Source organism: Zalophus californianus, chromosome 11 (assembly GCF_009762305.2).
Source record: "Zalophus californianus isolate mZalCal1 chromosome 11, mZalCal1.pri.v2, whole genome shotgun sequence".
In the NCBI taxonomy this organism is placed as follows: Eukaryota; Metazoa; Chordata; class Mammalia; order Carnivora; family Otariidae; genus Zalophus; species Zalophus californianus.
Genome location: NC_045605.1, coordinates 13,499,575 through 13,523,837, shown reverse-complemented (window position 1 = coordinate 13,523,837; position 24,263 = coordinate 13,499,575). Strand labels below are relative to the sequence as shown.

The 24,263-nt window shown below is 57.4% G+C and overlaps 3 protein-coding genes across 3 annotated transcripts; 2 read left to right on the top strand and 1 right to left on the bottom strand.

Annotated features, from left to right (window-relative positions):
- Window positions 1-4,561: 4,561 nt before the first annotated feature.
- On the top strand, window positions 4,562-6,794 carry APOA1 (apolipoprotein A1). The gene is made up of 4 exons (XM_027580704.1): window positions 4,562-4,715; window positions 4,941-5,003; window positions 5,196-5,349; window positions 6,052-6,794. Exons 2-4 carry the CDS (start codon window positions 4,961-4,963, stop codon window positions 6,653-6,655), a joined length of 801 nt encoding a protein of 266 aa, XP_027436505.1. The 5' UTR covers window positions 4,562-4,715; window positions 4,941-4,960; the 3' UTR covers window positions 6,656-6,794.
- A 1,966-nt stretch (window positions 6,795-8,760) lies between these two features.
- APOC3 (apolipoprotein C3) lies at window positions 8,761-11,258 on the bottom strand. The gene is made up of 4 exons (XM_027579701.1): window positions 11,097-11,258; window positions 10,370-10,437; window positions 10,082-10,205; window positions 8,761-9,046 (listed from the first exon to the last, which is right to left on the bottom strand). The coding sequence occupies exons 2-4, from the start codon at window positions 10,422-10,424 to the stop codon at window positions 8,923-8,925; spliced, it is 303 nt and encodes a 100-aa protein (XP_027435502.1). The 5' UTR covers window positions 10,425-10,437; window positions 11,097-11,258; the 3' UTR covers window positions 8,761-8,922.
- Window positions 11,259-16,122: 4,864 nt separating this feature from the next.
- APOA4 (apolipoprotein A4) lies at window positions 16,123-18,842 on the top strand. The gene is made up of 3 exons (XM_027579882.1): window positions 16,123-16,440; window positions 16,798-16,924; window positions 17,713-18,842. The coding sequence occupies exons 1-3, from the start codon at window positions 16,392-16,394 to the stop codon at window positions 18,683-18,685; spliced, it is 1,149 nt and encodes a 382-aa protein (XP_027435683.1). The 5' UTR covers window positions 16,123-16,391; the 3' UTR covers window positions 18,686-18,842.
- The last annotated feature ends 5,421 nt before the right edge of the window (window positions 18,843-24,263 follow it).

The window sequence follows — 24,263 nt, the reverse complement described above, 5'->3', positions numbered from 1 at the left end:
GAGGCTGAAGAGGCCTACTAAGCCTAGGGTGGAGCTTTGAGCAATCCATTATCTCACTCCACCTTGTCAAGGAGCGTTCTCTAGAAGCCTAAACTCAGCCCACACTGTGTCCCCAGTCACCCAGCTTGGACTCTGCCCCCTCAGAAGGGAGCCTTTGAGTGTGCCGAGTCAGAGGGAAAACAGACTCGTTGGGAGGGTACTTTTCAAGGAGTGGAAGGAGGTCCTAAAAGACCTGGGGCCTTGGCGAAGCGACCCCAATCAGCCCAGTGATGGGGTTGCCAAATAAGTGTTGGGATGGAACATTTCTAGCTTTCCTCTTTTTTCGCACCGGGACTCCAGAGGGCAGGATGGAATTTCCAGCATGGCCCCAGGCCTGGCTAAGAGAGAGCTGGTTGAGGCGCTCCTGTGAAGAAAGATTACTGAAGCTGGAAATACTGGGTTTGTAGAAAGAAGAGTAGGAAGAGGGAACCTGGAAGAGCGTCGGCACCCATGGTGGACAAGAAGGTCACCGCAGGACCGTTTAGAACAGAAAGAGCCTTCCAAGAAGGGTCTCCTAGAAATCGTCTGAGTGTGTACACATTCCTGGAAGGCTTGAGTGGGCGTCTCTGGAGGCATGCAGCGACACATGCAGGTGCCTTCCGCGTTTCATAACCACCTCTGCGGTGGCACTGCCCCCCCGTGAAATCAGCCCGGGCACCTTCGGGCCAGAGGTGGGCTGAGCTTCGAGAGGAAGGAGGCTGCTGCCCTCCTGGAGAAAGGCCAGAGATCTGAGCTCTAGAAGGTAGAAGCCATGCCCGCAGATCCTTCCCGGCCCTTCCTTCTGACTTTGTGCTGTCCCCCACCCCACCCCGACCGCGGAGGCGAGCACTCAGAGGGCTGGCGTGCCTCCACTTGTGCTGGCCACAGATGAGCTGCCTGCACCTCGGTCTCCTGAGCCGGAGGGCAGGAGAGAGTCGCGTTTGGCAGGTTATAGGGCCCTGCCCTAGGGCCTAAATTGGGGCTCTCTCACCAGGAGCTGCGACCCAATTGCCGAAAAGGAAACATGGGGGTGGGGGCCCCTTCCCCTGCTCCGTCTGAACCATCCCAGCCCCAGGTCTCCCGTCTCTCCGTTCAAGTGTCCTGAGCGGGGTCTGTGATACAAGGCCAAAGCCTCAAGAGTTAGTTACTCTTGGGTCTCCTCCCAAGGCCCGCTCCTTCAGATGCCCCTTTAGCGTCCTGGTGACCGCTCCTTTCCCGTGCCAGTGTCATTCATCGAGCAAATATTTGTTGAGTGTCTGTTATGTGCCAAGCCTAGCAGGGGACAGAGTCCTCCCAGGTGTAGACTGACCAGTATGACATGGGGACGGGAATTGTGAAATGAGTCGCTCGCTAATCATTCTGAGCAAAATCCACTCCTGCAGTCGGCTAGCAGCTCTCCAGCATGTGTCCGGGGACGGGGGCGGGCAGGGTCGGGGCTTGGTGACCTTCTTCAGAAACGGTCACTCTGGAGAGTCCCAAGATCAAGGAAAGAGGGTGCTGGGACTAAGGGCCCACACTGGTGGGCCTTTGCTAAGCAGCTAATGCAACCCATGGGCCCTCGAGGCCTCTCACAGGCTGGCGCCCGGGCTGATTCTGACATGTACAAAGCCTTCCTTCCCCTCCCAAATCCTAGTAATGAGGGGCTTGAGCTAGTTTGAGGCAAACATCTTACAACGAAACGGGAGTAGACCGACACACTAGTGAACAAGTACAGCGAAAAAGACTTCTGCTTGCAAGGATGCTATCAACAGCACTCCCTAGCCCGATGCCTTGAAATCCCTGAGCTGGGAAACTGAGAAGCCCCTGATCAGAACACACGGGCTAGGGGCGCCGGGGGCCCTGCTGCTGGTGGCCTGACAGCACCAAGTGCTAATGGCTGGAAGCCACGGGCAGCTCTTGGCAGCCCTGAGCGGCTGTCTTCTCATAAACAAGACAACAGCAAAAATATCTGGCTGCCGGGCCTTCCAGGGACGATCGTGGAAATGCTTCGGCCACTGAGGAACTACACAAATGTTGGAATTAGGTTTAGCCATAATAATCATTTCAGTAATAAACCAAAGTGTAACAATGGCGGGTAGCTTGGAGTCCAACCAGTAAGCTTCTGAGATCCCCCCGTGTGCTGGGGCGAGCTCTACCCGCAGAAAGAAAGGAGCCTCTCTTGGCCCCAGGAAGGGACCAGCCTCCCCAGCCCCCCCCACCTCCCCAGCTCTTTACACCAGAGGCAGAAAGCTGGGCTGGCTAAGTGGCAGCCCAGGCAGACTGTTCAGGGAGACCAGCTCCCTCTCTGCAGGGCCCCATGGACCTCTGTGGCTGGGTTGGTCCAGGAGCAGACGTCCCGAATCCCAGCAGCTGCAAGTCAGGGCCGCACAGAGAAAATGTGAGTCCCTGCCACGTCTGCTTCCAGAAGCTGGGGTCTTAGCTCTGGTCCTTGAGGGCAAGTGTTTTTAGTGGGAGCAAGGGGTGAGAATGCCAGAAATTGGGGTTCAGGGACACAGAAGAGTTACCAAGCACCAGCTACCTTCCGGTTTTGCGACAGATGTTCAAATGCAGTGCTTAAAACAACACACATTTATTATCTCAGGACAGTTCTAGAGGCCAAAAGTCCCAAGAGGTCATACTTGGTCATACAAAGCTAAAATCCCGGTGTCAGCAGAGCCACCTTTCTTCCGGAGGCCGCAGGGGAACATCTGTGTCTACCTCGTCCTGCTTCTGGAGGCGGCCCACACCCCCCGGCTTACGGCCCCCTACACATTGCTCTGACCTGAGCTGCTGTCCGCTTGTCTCCTCTGACCACGTCTCCTGCCTCCCTCTCGTATAGTTAAGGACCCTTGTGCTGACATCGGGCCCACCTGGATAATCCAGGAAAACCACCCATCTCAAGGTCCTTATAATCACATCTGCAAAGTCACGGGTTCCAGGGCTTAGGACCTGAACATCTTTGTGGGGGAGGGGTATTAGTCTGCCTGCCGTGCACACTACCCCCGCCGTGACTCTAGGGATGGGGTGTTCCATCCTTGTCTTCATTCAGCAGATAAGGGACTGAGGAGGACAGAGGTTCTATAACTTGCCCAGGGCCACACAGCTAACGAGGGGCAGAGCTGGGATTCAAACCTAAGGCTGTCGAGCTCCAAGCCTTCTTATCTGCGGTGAAGGACAGGAGACTGGCTGCAATGGCGGAGGCCCGGGGCCCGGCAGCTCTGGGACCTGGCTGACAGTAGGGAGTTTCCTGGGTAGACAGTGAAGGGCATATTTCTGTCCTGGGTCTATACATCCAGAGCCCTGAGTGCAAAGTTCAGCCCTGCCTCTCACTTGCTGAGAGACCAGAGACCCAGAGCAAATTCGGTCCCCACCCTCCAGTTTCCTCATCTGTAAGATGGTAGGGAGGGGAGAGGCCGGAGTAGTTGATCTCACAGTCCTCTCGGCTTGGGCCTCCACAGCTTCTGTGACTCAGGGCCCATCAGGGAGCTGGGGCTGGAGGTGCTGGGCCTTCCAGGAGACCCCTCGCAGAGCGGCGCTGCAAACACCACTGAGCACACGGCACTTTGCACTTATTTACACGACTCCCCGGGTCCTCCAACAGCCCAGGCCATTGTTGTCTCCATTTTACTGATAGGAAACCAAGGCTCAGAGAGATGACATAACTGGCCCGAGATCCTCCTCCAGGATTTTGCAGATGGGAGGCGAAATGAAGTGAGTAACCAACCAGGTCTCCTGCGGCCTTCTTCTGCAGAGGTCCTTCCCCCGCCCCGCTCCTGCACTGGGGACCCCTAAAGCCTGGTCTCCACTCTCACTGTGTGCGCCCACATGTAAACACCGACAGTGCAAAGATACATGGATTCACTTAAGTGACTGCCCTTTGTTCTGACATGATGCCCTTTCGTGACGTTAAAAAAAGATCATTTCTTTTGTGAAGTGCTGCTCACGGGAGACGGGTGGGTTTGGGGGGGATGGGGAGACCATGGGTAACGTTTTTACATGACAAAATCAAAAGCTGGCAACTCCGTGTTGGTCTCCAGAATTTGTTTTGAAATGTCAGAGGTCCCGGAAATCTCAGTCTGGGAGCCCCGAAGCCCTCTCCACTCTGCCCAGGCCACTCCATGGCCCCACAGTCCCCTTCGGGTGAGCATAAGGCTTTGGGAGGTCTGGGAGAGCCTGGAGAAAGGTCTGCTGACCTGATGGGACAAAAGAGGCCACAGGGGGTTGGGGGGAAGACGGTCTGCTGCCTTTGGAGGGGAAGGCCAGGGTGGGGGCAAAGCGATCTCCCTGGAATGCAAGGGGGCGGTGGGGGAGGACATCTCCCAAGGGGAGGAGTCCCAGCCATCCCTGGCCGGCCGGTGTCTCTTGCTTCCGGCCGCACTGGCATGGCGGACAATGGCGGGCACGCATCCCCCCTAGGAGAAGCGATGGGTGCAGATGACCCCGACCCTGAGGGCCTGCAAGCCTGCACCCACCCCCTCTGGCCCCCGCCTGAACCCTTGATCCCTGGCCCTGCAGCCCCCGCAGCTTCCTGTTTGCCCACTCTATTTGTCCGGCCCTGGGGACAGAGCTGATCCTTGAACTCTAAGTTCCACATGGCCAGGACCGGGGAGCCTTAGCAAGGCCTGGGCTGGGCTTATCAGCCTCCCAGCCCAGCCCCTGCCTGGAGACATAAATAGGCTGGGAGAGCGGGCGGCTCAGAGACTGCTAGAGTCCTCGAGGTAAGTGCGGCTGCCTGCTCCCCGGCTCCGGGCATCGGAGGCCGAGGCTCTGGGGTGCAGGCTCTAGTCTCTGCCCCATGCCGGGGCTCTGGGTACCGAGACCCTCTCCCACTCTGTGCCCTGCCTCCTCCACCCCTGGCTGAGTGGCGGGGCCGGGCGGGGGGAGCCCTGGGCTCCTCACACTAGAGGCCTGGCCCACTCAGCCGGGACCCTCCTCTCCTCCAGGTCACCCACGTCCCTCCAGGATGAAAGCGGTGGTGCTGACCTTGGCCGTGCTGTTCCTCACGGGTAGGTACCCCCCAACCTAGGAAGCCAACCATGGGGAGGGGGGGCTTCTCCTTAAGTCCCTGTGGGCCACCCTCCTGGGCCCAGGGAACAGGATTTCTCACTCATTCCCTTGCCCCTGCCTCCAAACCTGGCATTTCAGCTCTGAGCCCAGTCCGGAGCTGGCCTGATCTGGGTCTCTCCTCTCACCTCCAGGGAGCCAGGCTCGGCATTTCTGGCAGCAAGATGAACCCCAGTCACCTTGGGATCGAGTGAAGGATTTAGCCACCGTGTATGTGGACGTAGTCAAAGACGGCGGCAGAGACTATGTGGCCCAGTTTGAAGCCTCCGCCTTGGGAAAACAGCTGAAGTATGGACCCAACCTGGGGCCGGGGCACCGGGGGCGCTGGGGGACAGGGGCAGGGGTGGCCGGTCCTGCCGGGCAGAGAGGCCTGTGGGAAGATGTAGCCAGACTGGCCAAATCCCCACCTGCTATTTCCTGGGCCCCAAAGAAGGCCTGGAAAAATCCAGAATGGGATCCCCAAGCAGGAATGAGATCCCGCAAATAACCAGCATCTCAGAACCCATTTTAGGGAGGATAAGATCTGTAGCACCCTAGCGAGGGGCTGCCGGGTCAGCAATCACAGCACCACCATCTGCTTGTGAGTGCGGCAAGCCCCTTCCCGTTCTTAGCTCCCGCCTCCTCTCCTGGCCAGCGACAGGGATGGCCGTCTCCAGACAGGAGGATGGACTCCAAGGATAGTGACGAGGTCTTTACGGCCCAGCTTTGGGGACAGACAAGACAGGGCACCCCACCCAGCTCTGTCTCTCCTAGCTCCTCAGTCCATCCGAACCGTGGGACCCGGCGGTGGTGTGTGCGCGGGAGGCTGTCCTGGGGGAGGAGGTGTGTGGGGAAAGCGAGGCAGGGCTCCGGCCCCCCGGGGTTGATGCCCAGCAGGGACAGGTACTGCTCGGGCCTCACTGCAAACGGGCCGGGGCGCCGGGCCCGCAGCTCCGGGGCTGTCCGGGGTGCCGGGGAGGCCACCCCTGAGCCCCTCGCTCGCCCCTTCAGCCTGAAACTCCTGGACAACTGGGACACCTTGAGCAGCACGGTGGCCAAGCTGCGCGAACAGATCGGCCCGGTCACCCAGGAGTTCTGGGATAACCTGGAAAAGGAGACAGAGGTGCTGCGGCAGGAGATGAACAAGGATCTGGAGGAGGTGAAGAAGAAGGTGCAGCCCTACCTGGACGAGTTCCAGAGTAAGTGGCACGAGGAGGTGGAGCTGTACCGCCAGAAGGTGGCGCCGCTGGGCGCGGAGCTGCGCGAGGGCGCGCGCCAGAAGCTGCAGGAGCTGCAGGAGAAGCTGAGCCCGCTGGGCGAGGAGCTGCGAGACCGCGCGCGCACCCACGTGGACGCGCTGCGCGCGCAGCTGGCCCCCTACAGCGACCAGCTGCGGGAGCGCCTGGCCGCCCGGCTGCAGGCGCTCAAGGAGGGCGGCGGCGCCGCCCTGGCCGAGTACCACGCCAAGGCCAGCGAGCAGCTGAGCGCGCTCAGAGAGAAGGCCAAGCCCGCGCTAGAGGACCTCCGCCAGGGCCTGCTGCCCCTACTGGAGAGCTTCAGGACCAGCCTGCTGGCCGCCGTCGAAGAGGCCACCAAGAAGCTGAACGCCCAGTGACGCGCCCCGGACCCGAGGGACCCCTCCCGGGGCTCCCCTTTCCGTCCATCGGGTTCTTAGAATAAACGTTTCCAAAGCGGGATGTCTGTGTTTTGAAGCTTCAGTTATGATTTTTAAACAATAAAATGTGCTCCGAAAACTGTAAATTCTTCTTTGGGCGGATGGGAGTGGGTGCGGGCCGGAGGAGGGACATCCCTGGGACAGCCCCGGGGGCGGGAGGGGGCGGGGCACCAGGGCCTTTGGCCAGAGGACAGGACTTCCCTGCCGATTTTGCAGCGGGAGCCCATCAGTCGGAACCTGGGCCCCTGAGGGCCTTCATTCAGAGTCGCGGACCTGCGAGGCCCGGCTGCTAGGAGGGAGGTAGTGTGTGGAGCCCCCTTCCCAAGGAGGCCTAAACAGAAAGGAATAAGAGAGGATCAGGCGAGGGGACAGACGATGCAATGCTAAATGCCCTGCAAGAGGCTCAAATGAGAACGGCAGCCCTGTCTGAGGAAGGTCAGGAAACAGGGCTCTCTTCCCCCGGTGTGTCCCCCCGGCTCCCCTAGGCCAGGCCAGGAATCTCTGGCAGCCCTCTGGTTTGGGGCCAGCTGGGGTGGGCCTCAACGAGCCACTGGGGCTGGAAGGATGGGGGCAGGCTCATACGAAGAGCTTGGCCTTTGCTCCTTCCTCCTTTAGTAATTCAAAAAATGAAGAAACAGATGCTTCCCTTTTCTTTTTTTACAAGGGCAGCATGCCACTCCTCACAGTCCTGCCCTTTCGAGAAAAGGCTGATGTTTCCTCCCGCTCAGCTGTGTCAGCCAGCCATCCCACCCCTGGGGCTCCAAGCCCGAGTCGGAGCAATAATCCCCATCTCTTCCAGGTAACCAGCCCATTTTTTATTTCCAAGACGCATTCATATCTGTCATCCCACTGAGTCCTTCCCCAAATCCTGGCCACACCGCCACCACATCCACGGCTCAGAGGAGAAAGCTGAAGCTTGAAGTCACTTGCCAAGCAAGGCTGAAGAGCAGGATGGGCTGAGTTGCCCCTTCCAGACCCATCCTGGATCTTTTTTTAAAAAAGCGTGTGGCCAGGCACTCAAGTTCACATGGCTGTGCACACAGGCATGCCCGTTCTCAAACAGACACCCCTCTCCACACTCAGGTACACGCACCCCCACGTGCGTGTACGTGGCTTCATGGATCAGAGACCTGGACAGTGAGCTGATGGAGCATGTTCCCCCAACAGGGCCTTTGGTGCCCTGCCCCTCCCCCAAACACCAGTGTGTCTTAAAAACTCTTGGATAAAGTTTGTCGTTCCTAACCATCCGGAGACGCAGTGGGTGTCAAGGCGAGATTTGGGTGAGAACACTGTCCAGGTGTGGGTCCTGGGATCCCTGGCCCAGTTGGGCCAGAAGAGAAGCCCAGGTGGATTTCCAAAGACAGCAGATGTCTCCAAGTGGGACTAGATATGCTGATGCCCCCCAGATCTGCCAAGGAGCCCTCTGGCTCCCAGCGTCCGAGTCACTGAGTTTTTTCTGTGTCAGCTGAGCAGAATAGGAGCAGCTAACCTGGGCTTGAGGCCCCGCTCTGTCGTTGGCAGACTCCGTGACATTGGGCAAGGGCTTTTCATCTTTCAGTTTTATCACTGGAAGAGCGAGGGCCTGCTCAAGTAGTCTGTGGTTCTGAGACTCCCTGACGTGAACATCTGTTGGCTGGTGGGGACACAAGGCAAACAGCCTCTGTTGGGTAACTTTGGGTTTTTTCTTAGCTTCTGGAACCCTGGAATCCCCCCTCCCCTACTCTGATTCTGGTCCCAGGGGGAATTCAGCTCAGCCTATAGCCACAAAGATGACCAGGTGTTGTGCACAGTCTTATTTCATTCATTCATTCAACAGATCTGCAGTGGAGGTGGTATTGTTGCATCCACTTTACAGATAAGAAACTGAGGCTGATATAAAATGAGGCGGCCAAGCCCAGAGTCTAGTTGTATCTTACTCCAACCTCTCCCCATTCAAGTCTGGCTGAGAGGGCCCGGGGCCTGGGTCCCACAAGTCAGCTCAGGCAGCCTGGCCCATTTCCACGTCCCAACATACATGGCACGCATGGGACACCCATCCCACTCACGGCAGCTTCTCATCCAGCTTTATTGGGAGGACAACAAGCTTGGGGGTGGGCCAGGTCTGGGGTGGGGTGGGAGGTGAGAATGCTGTCACTTTCAAGTGACTTTCGGGGCTGCCCAAGGAGCTGGCAGGGTGGATGGGTAGGAAGAGTTGGGCTGTCGAGGTCTCAGGAGGCATCAGAGGCTGGAGTTGGTTGGACCTCAGAAGCTGAATCCCAGAACCCAGAGAACTTGCCCTTAAACGTGCTCCAGTAGTCTTTCAGGGAACTGAAGCCATCGGTCATCCAGTCCCTGGGGGTTAAATCAGTAAGGGGAAGCAATGGAGGTGGGGCTGAGAGCTCATCTGCCTCTCCCCCGACCCTCTCAACCTCACCCAGCAACGCCCCTGAGACCTCCAGCAGGGACCCTTTCAGCTGCCAGCCCAGGCAGAAGAGATGCTGAAGGGGGTGATGGGACCCTAGCACAAGTCCAGCCTGTTTCTCCGGGTCGGGGCAGAACTTGGTGCCGCCCTGGGTCTGAGGCAAGCTGGACAGGAGTGACTGAGTGGGAGATGCGGAAGGTCCCGGCTGTCAGTCTCTTCCAGGCGAATGAGGCCCACTAGAGTTGCACAACCTGGTGGCTCTGAGTGGGGTGGGGCAGAGGGACGCAGTCTCTCGTTTGGACAATCAACAGAGCATAAATAAGCTGTGTGATCTGGGGCGAGTCATTTAACGTCTCTGAACCTCGATTTTCTCATCTGCAAAATGGCAAATATAATACCCACTCCACAGCCAGTTCTGAGGGCTATGAGAGTCTGAATGCCTCAGCTACGGAACTGCTGGCTGACTCCCAGGGACGGGGGCGTGGAGGTGGGAAAGGGTGCTGGGAGGAGAGGACTAGAAGGCAGGGCAGGGTGGGAGAGGAAGGATGGATTCTGCTGGACACCGGCCCCAAGGCAGGGCTTGGCGCAAGGCAGAAACACACTCACACACACACACACACCAGCCGAAATTGGGTTGGGTGGAGCCTCCATGCCAACACCCACCAGTAAAGCAAATGACAGCAAGAGCTAACGTGGCCTTCCTCGGAGCCTTGCAGGGTGCCTAAAGGAGCAAGGAGAGCCCTCGGAGGGAGAGGAGAGGCCAGGAGGAGGAAGGAAGGATGCAGGCCCACCTCCGCCACCTCTCCCCCGGCAGCCCACGAAAGCCCTGTGCGGGACAGGCTCATAGAGCAGAGAGCCCAGAGGCTAGGAGAGGCGCAGGTCCTGGGAGAGCCACAGCCCACTACCAGGGCCCTCCTGAGTCAGGGGCAGGAACTGACACCAAGCAGGGAGACGTGGGGGCATACCTGGCCCGCTGGGCCACCTGGGACTCCTGCACGCTGGTCAGCGTGTCCTGGGCGGTCTTGGTGGCGTGCTGCATGTATCCCTGCATAAGGCCCAGTAGGGAGGGGTCCTCTTCCTCCTGAGCTCCTGCCAGGAGAGCAGAGCTGAGTGGGATGGGTCGCCTCTGGGGAACCCTTGGCTTCTGCCTAGCCACCCACCAGGGCCCGGGATCCTCAAGCCATCCCCAAGGGTCCTCCAGGCAGATGGCCGCCCCCGCCCCAGCCCTAGCCCAGTCCCCGCGAGCTGCTTACGGGCAGAGGCCAGGAGCACCAGGAGGGCAGTGACGAGGAGGACCCGGGGCTGCATGGCGCCTTTGTTCCTGCAGGGAAGCGTCCTGTGAGGGGTACCTTAGCCCCCTCCCCCACCTCTGGACCCTCCCCGGGGGAAGTGGTGTGGCCCCAACAGTAGGTCCTGAGCTGGGTCAAGCCAGGGGGAGAAAGGGCCCGCTGTCAGCTAATGCAGGAGATGAAGGGCTTTCAGCCTCCGGGGCCTCCAGAGCCAGACTGAGGGAGAGCGAGGGCCACAAGGGAGAGAGCAGAAAACCCACCAGATCAGGAATCAGGACACCTGAGTCCTGGCCTGGTTCCTGCCACTAGCATGCTGGGTGACTTGGGGTAGATCTCTGCCCCTGTCCAGGCCCAGTTTTCCTGTCTGGGGCAGGACGGGGCTCTAAGGCTCCTTGTGGGGCTAAACATGCAGAATGAGGGCAAAGTGTGCCCACTGGGAGCCAGTTCCAGTCCCAGCTGCACCACTACACTCTTTGTAGCTTTGGGCAGGTGTCCTGCCTTCCATGAGCCTCGGTTTCCCCCCAGCATGCAATCGGAGGTGGGGGCTGCTTCCCCAGCCCCACGGCCCCCTTCGCCCCAGCCGGCTCTTCTCCAGACTGTGCTGTGGCTGGTCTGGGCAGGGACCCTCCTCGGCCCCTCTCCATGCTGCTCTCCTCTTGCCCTCACCCTCCTCCTCCCCAGGGGCCGTTACCTGGAGCCGACGCCTGGGATGGACTGAGCAGGCAGACAAGAGGGCTCTGACCCGTTTTATATCGTCCTCAGGGCCGGGGGCACGGAGGGCTCGGTGAGCCGGGCAAAGGTCACCTGCTGATCGGTCTAGCCCAGGGCCCAAGGCAGGCTGCCCAGATGCAGCCAGGCCTGCTGGGAGAGTTGGGAAATCTCTGGGTCCCCCCTGTGCCCACCCTGCTCTCCTGCTGCCCTGCAGCCCAGAGAGGCTCGGGCACTGGGGAGACCCCATTTCCTCCAAGCAGCCCGGCTCCCCAGGTAGAGGCTGGTGATAGGGGAAAGGGAGTAGGGCACAAGCCCTCTGGGCCCACCTCAGCCCTTCACACGTGGCTTGCGGGTCCCTCCCCGCCCCCAGCCCCCTCGCCCTGCAAACCGCCTGGAAGGGGTGGGGCTGAACTGAGACGGTGATGGGCTCCTTCAGGCTTGGGAACAACTCAGTGTTGGGGTGGGGTGTATAGAGTGAGGTCACAGAAGACCTACGCGTAGAGGCTTGTGTGGGGAGGGCGAAGCAGTGGGGATTACACAGTCCCCTCCATAGCATCTGCACCTCTGCCCTTGGGTCCCGGGTGCTGCTCACCCAAGAGCCTCCCCGAGCTGAGCCCAGGGCAGGGGTTGGTGGGAGAATAGCAAAGGCTGCTTGGAGCCCAAGGCCTTTGTCCCGCCCTTCCTCCCCTCCTCCTCCCCCCTGCCCTCTGGACCCACAGATAATATCCCCTGGGGCAGGAGCCCCGGCTCAAGGCTGAGGCCTCTGGCTGGGATTGATTTCCAGCACTGAGCACCTCTCACGTTGGGTCTTGGTTTCCTTAGCTTTGAAATGGCAGCCCTTATGGCCCCCTGGCTGGGCGGGGAGCTGGAAAGGAGCAAGGCGGCAGTGCAGCCAGTCTGGTAGGGAATGGGTGAGGAGGAGCTCTGCGGGGCGCGTCCGGGAGAGGCCTCGGGGCTTTCTTGGGGTGAGGTGTCCCTGGGCCCGCACTAGGAGCCTCAGCCTGGCTAGCAGGATCGGGGAGGCTAAGACTTTGGAGTCAAGAAATCCTAGGTTTAAACGATGCCTTTGACACTGACTCATATGACCCAGGGCCGGAGACCTAACATCTCAGAGCCTCAAATTTCCTCCCTTGAAAAAGGGGATAGAACGCCGATATGCCAAGAGTTGTGGTGCAAAGTAAATGAGATAAGTCCAAAGGAACTGGTGTGTGGAGGGGGCTTGATAAATCTCTCTTCCTCCCAAACACCTTGTCCATCCCCAGACAGCGTAGTCTTAAGGCAGGGGGAGCCCCCAAGGTAGAAATAGGGCTTTTGGCAGGCAGCCATCTTCTCCGGAAGAAACAACTAACCTGACAATATGAAATCAAAGGCCCAAGAAAGTGGCCTGGTTCCACCCTCAGAATTCTTTTATTATTGACTGAGACTTGAAGTTTCTCCGTTAGAAAGTCATTCCTTTGACTTAGATCTTGTATTCTGTTAAAATGCAAATAGATTCCTGTGAAGTAGATACTAATAACCCCATTTTGTAGGTAAGAAACCTAAGACTTATGGGGCTGAGATGTACCCAAGTACACAAAGCTCATCACTGGTAGAGCAGGGAACCGGGATCCAGGTCTTCGAATACCTACACTGGTACCAATCAGCTTGGGGATATGAGACCCTCGGGGATTTATCAGTCACTCATACACCTCTTCCTGAGCAGAATTTAGGGATGGGGTGGGGGAGAAAAGGAAGCCGATTTGGTCATTGAATGATCTGAGCACTGGGGCGGGCAGAGAGCTACTGTGCCCGTGTCACTCTTCTGTTCTGGCCTGTCCCTCAGCCCCAGAGGTGAAGGTCACAGTGGGAATCCGGATTCCAAGCTGGGCTGGAGTACAAAGTCCTCGGCCCCTGGGCATGCTAGAATGGGCTGCCTCGATCCCTTGGCCCTGGACCCTCCAAGTCCCTTTGCCCGTGTGTGTGCAGGGTCTGGAAGAACCTGTCCCCTCTCTTCTATGTAGCAATGGGCCCCCTGAGGCCAAGGAGGTCAGAAGTCGGGGGCAGAGAGACCCAGCAGGGGGTTGCTAAGCTGGGTAGAGAACCCAGGTGTGTGGGGCCATGCAGCAGGGGTGTGGCATGCCAGGAGTCCTGGGCTGTTTTCTCTCTTTCTTTTCTTTCTTTCTTTCTTTCTTTCTTTCTTTCTTTTCTTTCTTTCTTTCTTTCTTTCTTTCTTTCTTTCTTTCTTTCTTTCTTTCTTTCTTTCTTTCTTTCTTTCTTTCTTTCTTTCTTTCTTTCTTTCTTTCTTTCTTTCTTTCTTTCTTTCTTTCTTTCTTTCTTTCTTTCTTTCTTTCTTTCTTTCTTTCTTTTTAAGATTTTATTTATTTATTTGACAGAGAGAGACGCAGCGAGAGAGGGAACACAAGCAGGGGGAGTGAGAGAGGGAGAAGCAGGCTTCCCGCTGAGCAGGGATCCCGATGCAGGGGCTGGATCCCAGGACCCTGGGACCATGACCTGAGCCGAAGGCAGACGCTTAACGACTGAGCCACCCAGGCACTCCCCATTTTCTCTTTCAAAGTGCTCAGGGCACTTGAGTGCCTGGACCCTTCTGGGCGGTCTCAGTAGGGGCTATCTCTGTAGGGGCCCTCACAGTGGCCAGCCTGAGCTGCCTGGCCCTCCGTATTCTCTCCCTCCCTCCCAAGCTGGCTCCCCTGGAATGAAGAGACTGCTCTGGGCCTGGCCCAAGACTGGATCTAAGGAGTAAGCAGCCGAAGCAGTGGGTGGGGAGGGGTCGGGGGAGGAGGCTTGACCAGTGGGGGCCAATAATGGTCCTCTGGGGTTGGGCAGACTCTCCGAGCTTACTCGTGTCTGGGTGAGGCTTAGCACCCGAGGCTCTGTGACCCAGGGCCCTGCCAGTAGGCTGACCTGGGAGCCCCGATTCGGCCCTGCCAGCCGGAGGACCTGGAAATGCCAGCATCTGAGCCCAAAGAGACCCAGAGGCCCAGCTGGGGTCAGAGTCTCCTACTTCCATCAACAGCTCGAACACTCTGAGCCTGGGTGCTCATTCTCCCCTGCTCCCAGCACAAATCCATTCACAGCCTGATACCAAAGACGCCCGCTGACGTCAGGAGAGAAATGCATTCATCAATGGCATCCCCCCACGACACATCAGGACGCAGCATGCCCTCCTCAAGGCTGTGGCTGCTCACAGCGGCCCACACCAGTCTGCACCGGTCCCCTAGCGGCAGGCCCCAGCTCTGTGCCCACAGACAGTGGAAATAGTGGCGCGCTTAGGTGACTCTGTCCACGTCCGGCGGCTGCTCTCAGACACGCGCAGATAGGTGCAGACACTCTTGCTGCGTGTCCCCCCGGGCAGGCGAGACAGAGCCCGTCACCTGCTGGTGGCTGCTCGGACTCTGAGTCCCAGAGGTCTAACGGCAGCTGCAGTGTCCTCGGTGACTCATTGCTCTTTTCATCTCCGGCCCCAAAGGAAGGGATGGGGACACCGAGCACTGACCTTTGTGCCCACCCCGGGCCGGACTGTGCCTGACGTGGGAGCAGGAGCACGAGCGATAGGCCAGTGCTGCGGGGAGGGAAGGCTTTCCGGGGTGAAGCCTGGCTTGTGCTGGATGAGCACCTACTGTGCGCTGGGCATCGTTCCCAGCACAACACCGGTTGTCTCTCCGAATCCTCGAAGCCCAGCGGGCAGGTGCTCGTCTCTGCCCAGCGAGGGCGGCTGAGGCTCGGAGAGATTAGGAGATCTGCCCTGTCCCCACAGGGACGGTGAGTGGGGAGCCTGACTCCAGAATCTGAGCCCCTCACAGCTGCTGGGAGGAAGGAAGAGCCGCTCCGGGGAGCAGGGAGCTCCCTGGTACGGGAGGCGACTGTGGGGGGTGCGGGGAGCAGAAGGCCTTCTAGCTGTCTTCAATCCCATGAGACATCAAGCCACTGCTGGAATATGAACCAAGGAGACCTGATAAATCAGGGTCAACACAAGTGTGGTCTACGGGAGCCCAGCTTCACACCAGGCACTGCGCTCTCGCGTGGGGAGCCAACAGCGCCGTCGGTGGGATGCATCTGGTGGTCAGTGCAGGTGTCGTGGTCCAGCAGAGCGACCCACAATGACCAGGCTCCATTGTCTTCTTGGTGGATGGCTTTTTGTAATTGGGTGTACGACATCAGTTGTAGAGAATGTTAGACATCCTATAGAAGACCTCCTTGCCCCCTACCCTCGTCCCCTAAGAGGCTCAGGTCCCCTGCGATTCAGCATAGGCTGGCTGCTCCTGCCCAGGGAGTGTGGCTGGGCTGGGGGTGGGAATCAGGCCTCAGGCCGGCCGTTCTCCCTGCATGGGGTCCCCTGGGAGCCCCAGAGGGCCGGGCCTGACTCTGCCACTCTCACAGGAGGGGTGAGCACTCTACTGAGCCTCCTGCCGTGATCCAAACCAGGAAAACAATACTATTATTAATAACAACTATCTGTAGTGCTAACACTCTGCGTCAGGCATTATACGACTCAAACCATGAGCAGCCCCATGTTTCATAGGAGAAACTGAGGCTCAGAGCTAGGCCAAGCTGAATCACGAGGCCCAGGGGACCCAGCTAGGCAGTGGTGGGACAAGAAGCACACTTAAAATGAACCTGTCCGATACAGGGCCCTTGCCCACTCCACCAAACTGCCCAAAGTCTTCCAAGAGCCCCCTCCTCCTGGGCACACCTGGACCAGAGCTTGCTGTCCCCAGCTGTGGCCCTGGGTGCCCCAGCCCAGTGTCTTGTGCTCTGAGATGGATGGAGTCAGAGTGGGGGATGTCGTGGGGAAGAGCTCTCTTCCCTGATGCAGACAGAGGAGGTGTGAACTTTGCCCCCAAACCTGGCTCAGACCCAGAATTGCCAGCAGGGCCTCTGGGGCATTAGTCCCTGGCTCAGGGGTTCCCAAGGCCTCCTTTCTCCCACAGCTCATGGCTCCCCACCCTCCCTTCCATACTGGGTGGGGCATAAATACAGAACAGTGTCTTCTGAATGCTGCCTGAGCCCCGGTCGGCTGTCAGCTGCCACGTTGTCTTGGGTCACAAAAGTCCAAGAGGCCTCCTGGGCATGTGTCACCTTCCAGCGTGGAGTCACACTGGGGAGGGAGGTGGGGAGGGCGGCCTCATGGGGGTTTAAATGTCTGGCTGGCTCCGAGGTTCAGTCAGTTCAGACAACAGCACAGGTGAGCTGCCTGAGAGCCTCTCTTCTGGCCTCCTTGACTCCAGGAAGGATCCAGTGCAGCACGAGGCTCTTCCAGCCCAGCGAGAAGCCCAGGATGTTCCTGAAGGCTGTGGTCCTGACCCTGTCCCTGGTGGCTGTCACTGGTGAGTAGGAGCTGCCTTTGGATGCGGCTCTCGGGCAGGAGCCATCTGTGGGCATCAAGTGGGCAAGGTGGAGAGTCTGGAGCCCAGGCAAGAGGACAGTTCCAAGTGCCTGTCATCTCCCAGCTGCCCACCTGCCACGCGGTTCATAGGAGGGCTGGCCTCTTCCCAACGTTCTGCCCACTGGCATTGGCGTTATCCCAGTTTTACACACCCCTGTGGCTTTATAACGAGGGAAGCACAGAGGGGGAGATCAGCAGTTGGGCTCCCCCACCATCAGCCAGTCTGCGGCTCAGGGCTGGTGCAGAGGGGCAAGGAAGGAGATAGGTCCTTATGAATCACTCTCTGTTTCCTGCCTAGGTGCCCGGGCTGAGGTCAGTGCCAACCAGGTGGCCACGGTGGTGTGGGACTACTTTAGTCAGCTGAGCGACAATGCCAAGGAAGCCGTGGAACATCTCCAGCAGTCTGAGCTCACCCAGCAGCTCAAGTAAGAGGGGCACGACTTGTGGGGCAGAGCTTCTCAAAGGCCATGCAATGCGTTGGCAAGGGCTGAGCTCAGAGCCTGGGGACCTGAGCTTAGGCTACCCACTGCCCTGCCACTAACTTTCCCAGTGACCCTGAGGTCTCTAGATCTGGGATCCACATATCCAAACAGGGGGCTGGACTGATGATCCCTAAGGAATCTTCCTGCTTGAACTTTATCTAGAGTGCGACAGATGGCCACATCCTAGCATTGAGAGTCATGGGAGAGAGGGAGGGAGGGAATGTCATGGGAACTGGGTCCTAACACATTCCAGAAGGAGCGGCCCCTGTGAAATCGTGGGAAAGGAAGCGGGGATATTTGGGAAGCCTCTGAGGGTGGGCATATGCAAGGAAACTAGTATTTCAAATCCCTAAAAGACTGGAAGTGGTCCAGAGCATAACATTCTATTAATGAACGTGATCTGGGTCCCAGCACACCTGAGCTGGGGAGGACTTCAAAGTCTGCCCTTTTTACTTTACAGGCAGGGGGAGGGGGTTGGGGGTGGGAAGCAAACTATTAGAGGGGGGTCCTGTGACTCAAGGTCAGGGGGAGAGTCAGAGATACAAGGTAATAACTTAGTCTATTACAGCCACTCTTTCAAACCATGATCTACCTGTGAACTCAGTACCCTCCTGAATACTCACTCACCTGTCTCGGGCAGGTGTGTATTCGACGAGTGGCGTATAAGGGGACAAGGTCCAGGCACGTAATGCCAAGTGTAACGGTGGCCCCCTTGTGTCCTTCTCTTGCAGTGCCCTCTTCCAGGACAAGATTGGGCAAATGAACGCCTACACCGATAACCTGCAGAAGAAGCTGGTGCCCTTTGCCACGGAGCTGCACGAACGCCTGCGCCAAGACTCTGAGAAGCTGAAGGAGGAGATTCGGAAGGAGCTGGAGGAGCTGCGGGCCCGGCTGCTGCCCCACGCCAACGAGGTGAGCCAGAAGATCGGGGACAACATGCACGAGCTGCAGCAGCGCCTCAGGCCCTACGCCGAGGAGCTGCGCACCCAGGTCAACACTCACACCGAGCAACTGCGGAACCAGCTGACAGCCCACGCGCAGCGCATGGAGACCACGCTGCGCCAGAACGTGGACAACCTGCAGGCCTCCCTGATGCCCTACGCCGATGAGTTGAAGGCCAAGATCGAACAGAATGTTGAAGAGCTCAAGGGGCACCTCACGCCCTATGCCGATGAGCTCAAGGTCAAGATCGACCAGAACGTGGAGGACCTGCGCCGCAGCCTGGCTCCCTATGCACAGGACGTCCAGGAGAAGCTCAACCACCAGCTCGAGGGGCTGGCCTTCCAGATGAAGAAGAACGCCCAGGAGCTGAAGGCCAAGATCTCGGCCAACGCCGATGAGCTGCGGCAGAGGCTGGTGCCCATGGCCGAGGTCGTGCATGGCAAGCTGAGGGACAACACCGAGGAGCTGCAGAAGTCGCTGGCCGAGCTGAGCAGCCACCTGGACCAGCAGGTGGAGGAGTTCCGGCGCAACGTGGGGCCCTACGGCGAGACCTTCAACAAAGCTCTGCTGCAGCAGGTGGAGGAGCTGAGGCAGAAGCTGGGCCCCTACGCAGGGGATATGGAAGACCACCTGAGCTTCCTGGAGAAGGATCTGAGGGACAAGGTCAACTCTTTTTTCAGCACCCTCGAGGAGGAAGAGAACCGGGACATGCTTGTGGCTGTCCCCGAGCTGCAGCTGACCCCAGTCCCTTTAGAGAGCTGAGCTGTCCCTGGTGCTCACGCCCTCCCATGGACACCTGCCCCGCCCGGCCACCTGTCTGTCTGTCTGTCCCAAGGCAGTTCTGGTACAAGGCTGAGGACACATGTCCAGTGGAAAATGACACTACCTCTCACGACTTAATAAAGCTGCTGAGAAACTAGTCCAGTCTGGTTGCAATGTGACTTCGCGGTTGGTGCGCCTGAGGTGGGACAAAACCACTGGCAAAGCTTAGCAGGGGCCTGCAGGGGAGGCTTGGAGGGGCACCAGGGCTGGGGAGACCAGACTGCCGGAGGGGCGAGGGCAGGGTGTGCTGAGAGGGGTGGAGGGGGTGCTCTAAGGGGGAGGTGGAAAAAGATGTCACACATTACCCAAAGACGAAACACGCAGCCCGCTTCTATTCACTTAGCCAACAGCTGTTTATCGAATGCCCTCAGTGTGCCTGCCGCTCTTCTAGGCAGCAGAACAGTGAGCAAAAGATCTTCTGTGGAGCATGGGTCCGACACTGTGCACCACTCTGAGGGGGCCACGGAGGTAAGCTTGACAGGGTCCCTGGCTGTAAAGAGCTCACAACACAGTCGGGGAGACTGTCCCTCCTTCCATAAGCTCTTCTGGGCCTTTAACTTGACTTATTTACGTGAATTTTGGTTTATTCCACACCATCCCACTCCCATTAGAGGATTCATGCGTGCTTATTTCAGAAATGTCTTGACTGCTCGACCCATGGTCTCCAGAGTTCAGGAATGCAGCCTAGAGACAGGGACCCTCAGAGACTCAGAGCCCCCCTCGAGGAGGGAGCCCCAGAGAAGGACCAGTTCAAGCTTTGTCTCAAATGACTTGACATCCTGGCTGTTACCTCTGACCCCAAGTCTGCAAGTCCAGCTGAGCATCCCTTCCCTTCCCAGAGTGGGGTGCTGGCTTTTTAGGGTTTTCCTCAAAGACACCCAGAACACGCCCTGGGAGTAGGTTCTGGGGCCTCCATTCCCTCTATCCCTCCACGCCTCCATCACAAGGTGCCCCCAGGACAGGGGCCCACAGGCCTGGCCCACTCTGGTCCTGCTGTCAACCTGAGCACCTGCCTGTGGGGAAGGATTATGCTTGGGGATTCAGGCGAACCTGAATTCAGATCCTGGCTTTTCCGCTCACTCCTGGGTGATTTGGGGCAGATCATTTGACCTCTTTTGGAAAATAGGGATGAGTTTTGCGGTGTTTGGTGGAACAGGGCACGCCAAACACTCAGCACAACATCGAGCAGAGTCCACGAGCAACAACTGCTCACACGGGGCCGGGGTTGTTGCCGTGGCACCACAGAAACCCAAGAAAAGTGATTTCCTCTCCCTGCTCACTCCTCTTCCCCTCTGTGCCAGGTCATACACGCCACAACATGAGGCCACCGGAGGGGTCGAAGGCAGACCCTGGTGTCCCTCCTGGCCCCAGCTGCTCTCGTTCTCACGCCCTGGGTCAGTAAGGCCGCTGCCGCCCCCTGCACCCCCGGCCCCCTGCACACCTGGGCCCCTGCACACCCGGCCCCCTGCACACCTGGGCCCCTGCACACCCGGCCCTCTGCACACCTGGGCCCCTGCACACCCAGCCCCCTGCACACCTGGGCCCCTGCACACCCGGCCCCCTCGCAGGGCAGGAACCTACCTGTGAAGACACCTTGACAATCCACCAGGCTCTTGGAGGTTTACTGGCTGGCTTGGGGGGAGGGCAAACTAAACAAGGCACTAAAGGAAGTGGGGGCAGAGGGTGGACAGGTTTCTGAGCGGATCTGGAAGCTTCAGAGATATTCCCAGACCTCACCTGAGGGCCACTGGTTGAGAGTGGCCTCTGGGACCCCTGGAGGCCTTAGCGTCTCCTGGAGCATGGTCCATAGTATGAGTGCTAGATAGTTACCCCCACCCCCGGGCCTGCCTGCAGGTCTCTGAGGGTCCTGTCAGGGCCCTGGTCCACACTGGGTGAGGAGTGAGGAATGATGAATGCCTTCTCTCTCCTGAACCAAGACTTCTCACCTGGTCTCCAGGCGCCTGGGTCCCTGACCTGGCAGAGATCTGCCGGTGATGCCATGGCTTTTGGCTGCCCAGACTCTGAATCCCCCTTGCTTTCTTTGGGGGAATTTCTCAGCTCCCAGTCTTGGTGGGTGCTGGAGTCTGCCTTCCATGAGAGACGCTGAGCCTCTTGCCCCCCAGCCCTCCTTCCTCTGGGGGGTGGCATGGGGCTACACTCAGCAATCAGATGTCAAAGCCCCAGACTCCGAATAAGGCCGGAATGCAGAAAAAAGGAGGGTGGAGAATCCTTTCTGGAACAAGCAGGGCGGTAGCCACCCCTTTGCAGCTGGGCTGGTGCCTCAGTGCAGGGCCAGCGTGGGCGGTGGCTGCCAGGCGTGCCGGGCTGGCCCAGCTCAGTGGTGGCAGCAGGCTTGTCCCCAGGGGTCTCATTTTGGGGAGTCCTCATGGCCATGTTTCTCCCTCAGCTTTCCTCATTCTTACTAAGTTTCCAAACCAAATACTCTAGTTTTCCTCAAAGTTTCCAGAAATATCAATTAAATTCATTTTTTGCTCGTATCTTCCACAGTAGGTTTCTGTGACAAGCCATCCAGAACCTTGATCGGCATGTTCCTTTTCTCTCGCAGTGTTTTCTTCCCCCTTTGGTCCTCGGAAGCTGTGCTCCCATCCCTGGCCTGTTCCCGTCGGTCCCGTTGGTTTCTCTGAGACATAACTTATCAGTCCTTATTAGGGCTGGTTCCATCTTTTAAGGAAAGCTGTCTCGCTCTTTTGTTCTAAGCTGGTGTGTGGGGCTGTGTCTCCAGCAACCCAAGGGACATCTCTAGCACCTAAGACAGTTGGACAGCTGTGCCCAGCTTGGGCAGCCAGCCCCATCCACCCTTTCCATAGGTGCTCTGACAACCGGGCTCCGGTCTCTCGTGAGCTCCTGAGTTCAAGAAGCTCTGATTTGGTTTGGGGAATCTGTTTATGAGAAGAAGTGCAAGCTCTTTTAAGCAAACAAAAGCGAGGCTCTGAAAATTATGCATTATACCACCCCGTTAAGAAACACACGTGTGTATTTGTATGTGCATGTGTAAGGAGGTAAAAAGTCTCTTAGGGCAACAGCTAGACCTGGAGTTCTCGTCAGAGAGAGGATCTCATTTAGTGGTCCATGCTGTCTGCTAAAGAGGAAACACCGAGGAATTGGCTGGAAGGAAACATATGGCTTCAGCTGCTCCGTGCATTCCCCGTGCAGGTGTTTGAGGTGGTCATAAACAGTAGGAAAGGGGGGGAGGCCACAGAAGGGAAAATAGGTAATAAAAGAGGAGGCTAAAGCTCCCCCCCTCCAAAAAAAAATGATGGCCAATGAAAACTGTCCGGGATCAGGTGGTCAGAACAGAGGCATGGCAATAAAGTGATACTCTGTGCTTACTAGTGCTAGGTGCTTTTAAAAAAAAACACAATATATGTACCACATCAACTCATATAATCCTCACAACAAACTGTGACATCAAAGACACAGACGGGGAAAAGGCAGCTCAGAACAGTGGAGGTACATCTAGCAAGTGGTGCAACTGAGATTCGAACCCGGGCCATCTGGCTACAGAACTATACCTTTAATTCCCAGGCTGTGGTTCCTCTAAGGTGAGCCCAGCTGAGTGAGAGAAGTGTAAGCCCTGCCGAGAACCTCCGTAGCGCAGGGGGTCCCACCGCCCAGGGGGCAGGTGGGTTGTGCCGGCTCACATTCGAATCCCCATAACCAGCTTACACGGAAGAAAAAATCTGAAAGCTTAGGTGGTAAATTCATCAGGGCTCATTTCAGAAAGGTGAGGTTTTGCTTTCCACTTTAGGTATTTTATATAATATTTGGGATTTTAAGATACTATTCAGGATTACTTTCTTCTGGTTTTATATATGTGCGTGTGTATATATATAACATAAAATTTGCCATTTTAGCCATTTTTAAGTATACAATTCGGGGACGTTAATTACATTCACAATCTTGTACAATCATCACTGCTATCTCCCAAATCTCCTTATCATCCCCAAACAGAAACTCTGTATCCCCTAAGCAATTCTCCATTACCATCCCCGAATATTTATCCTTTTGTGTCTGGCTTCTTTCACTTAGCATAATGTTTTCAAGGTTCATCCAGTTTGTAGCCTGTACCAGAAGATCTTTCCTTTTTAAAGGCTGTATGATATTCCGCTGTGTGTTTCGACCACATTCTGTATATCCACTCAACCACTCATGGACTCTTGGGTTGTTTCCACCCTTTGGGTGTTGTGAATAATGCTGTTATGTGTAGAAATATCTCAAGTCCCTGCTTTCAATTCTCCTGTGTGTATATCCAGAATTGGAATTGCCAGATCACATGGTGGTTCAGAACTACTCCAGGACCCAGGCTTTAACCACGTAGCAAGCCCGAAGCACCTAAACCCAGAAGAACCAAGTTCTAGAGGCCCCTGAGAGTGTGGGACAGGGGGTGTTTCCCGGTCCTTGGTACAGCCCACATCAATTTCTCCCCAAGCAGGGCTCCAAGAGGCCAGCCCGATCTCAGGCCTGAAGCTCCCCCAGGTACCTCTGGCTCCTCAGGTGACCTGGACGCCTCTGCAGGCATGCGTTAGTGCCCCCAAAGGGGTGTCAGCCAGCACTGACGTGGGCCAGGCTGAGATCCTAGACACACACCCGCACCCATCCCCGAAGCTCAAAGGTCAGAAGTCATCGGAAAACATCAAAGGGGTCACTACCCCCAAGGTGTCTGGTATATGGAACGGCCCCGATTAGGGAGAAGAAAGCCCAGCAAAGCCAAGGAAGGGTCTGGGGGTCTGTTCTCCTCCCATACCCACAGGGCCTTGCTGCTGTGGAGGGATTGTCCCAGCTCGGTTGAAAGCAGCTCCTGCCTGGGAATGCTGTGTTCTCTTGGTGTTATCACAGGACACCCTGTGCTCCCAGAACAGAGAGCACAGGCAGGGGCATGTTCTGGGGAGAGAAACAACAAGTGTGGGGTTATCTGGGGACTTCTGTGTCTGGGAGCATGGAGGACAGAACCATGGTTATCTGCTGTGTGATAACAAGTGGCTAATGATGGAGGGGCACAGTCAGAGACCCCAGCATTGCCCACGTCAGAGGGGTGAGGATTTGGGCAGCTGGTTCTGAGATGGGAAGTGAGTGATGTGAGCCGGGACCTATGCACCAAATCACAGGCCATGAGGTTTGGAAGGAATCTCCTTGTCTCTCAGTCCAGTTCCTTGACACCATCTCTAACACACAAACACGACTCTTCACTAACAGGTATCCTGTTCCTTTTTCCAGCGCTATCCAGCTTCCTGCCTGGCTCCAAGATTGATCCTCCTCTCTGGCTCATGCCCTGCACGGTCTCTCTCATAGCAAGAGGGCTGACCCGTGTGATCAAGAGGCTACTGTGGAAGTCATGGTGTATGACCCCCAAGGCTGGGTCATCAAGGGCACTGTGATTTCCACCTTGCTTTCCCCTGGATCATTGATGCTGAGGGATGATAGGGAGGAAAAGCCGCCCCTCCTCAACTGCCAGCACCAACTTGCCAGCCACACGAGTGAGCCGCGTTGGAAACAGATG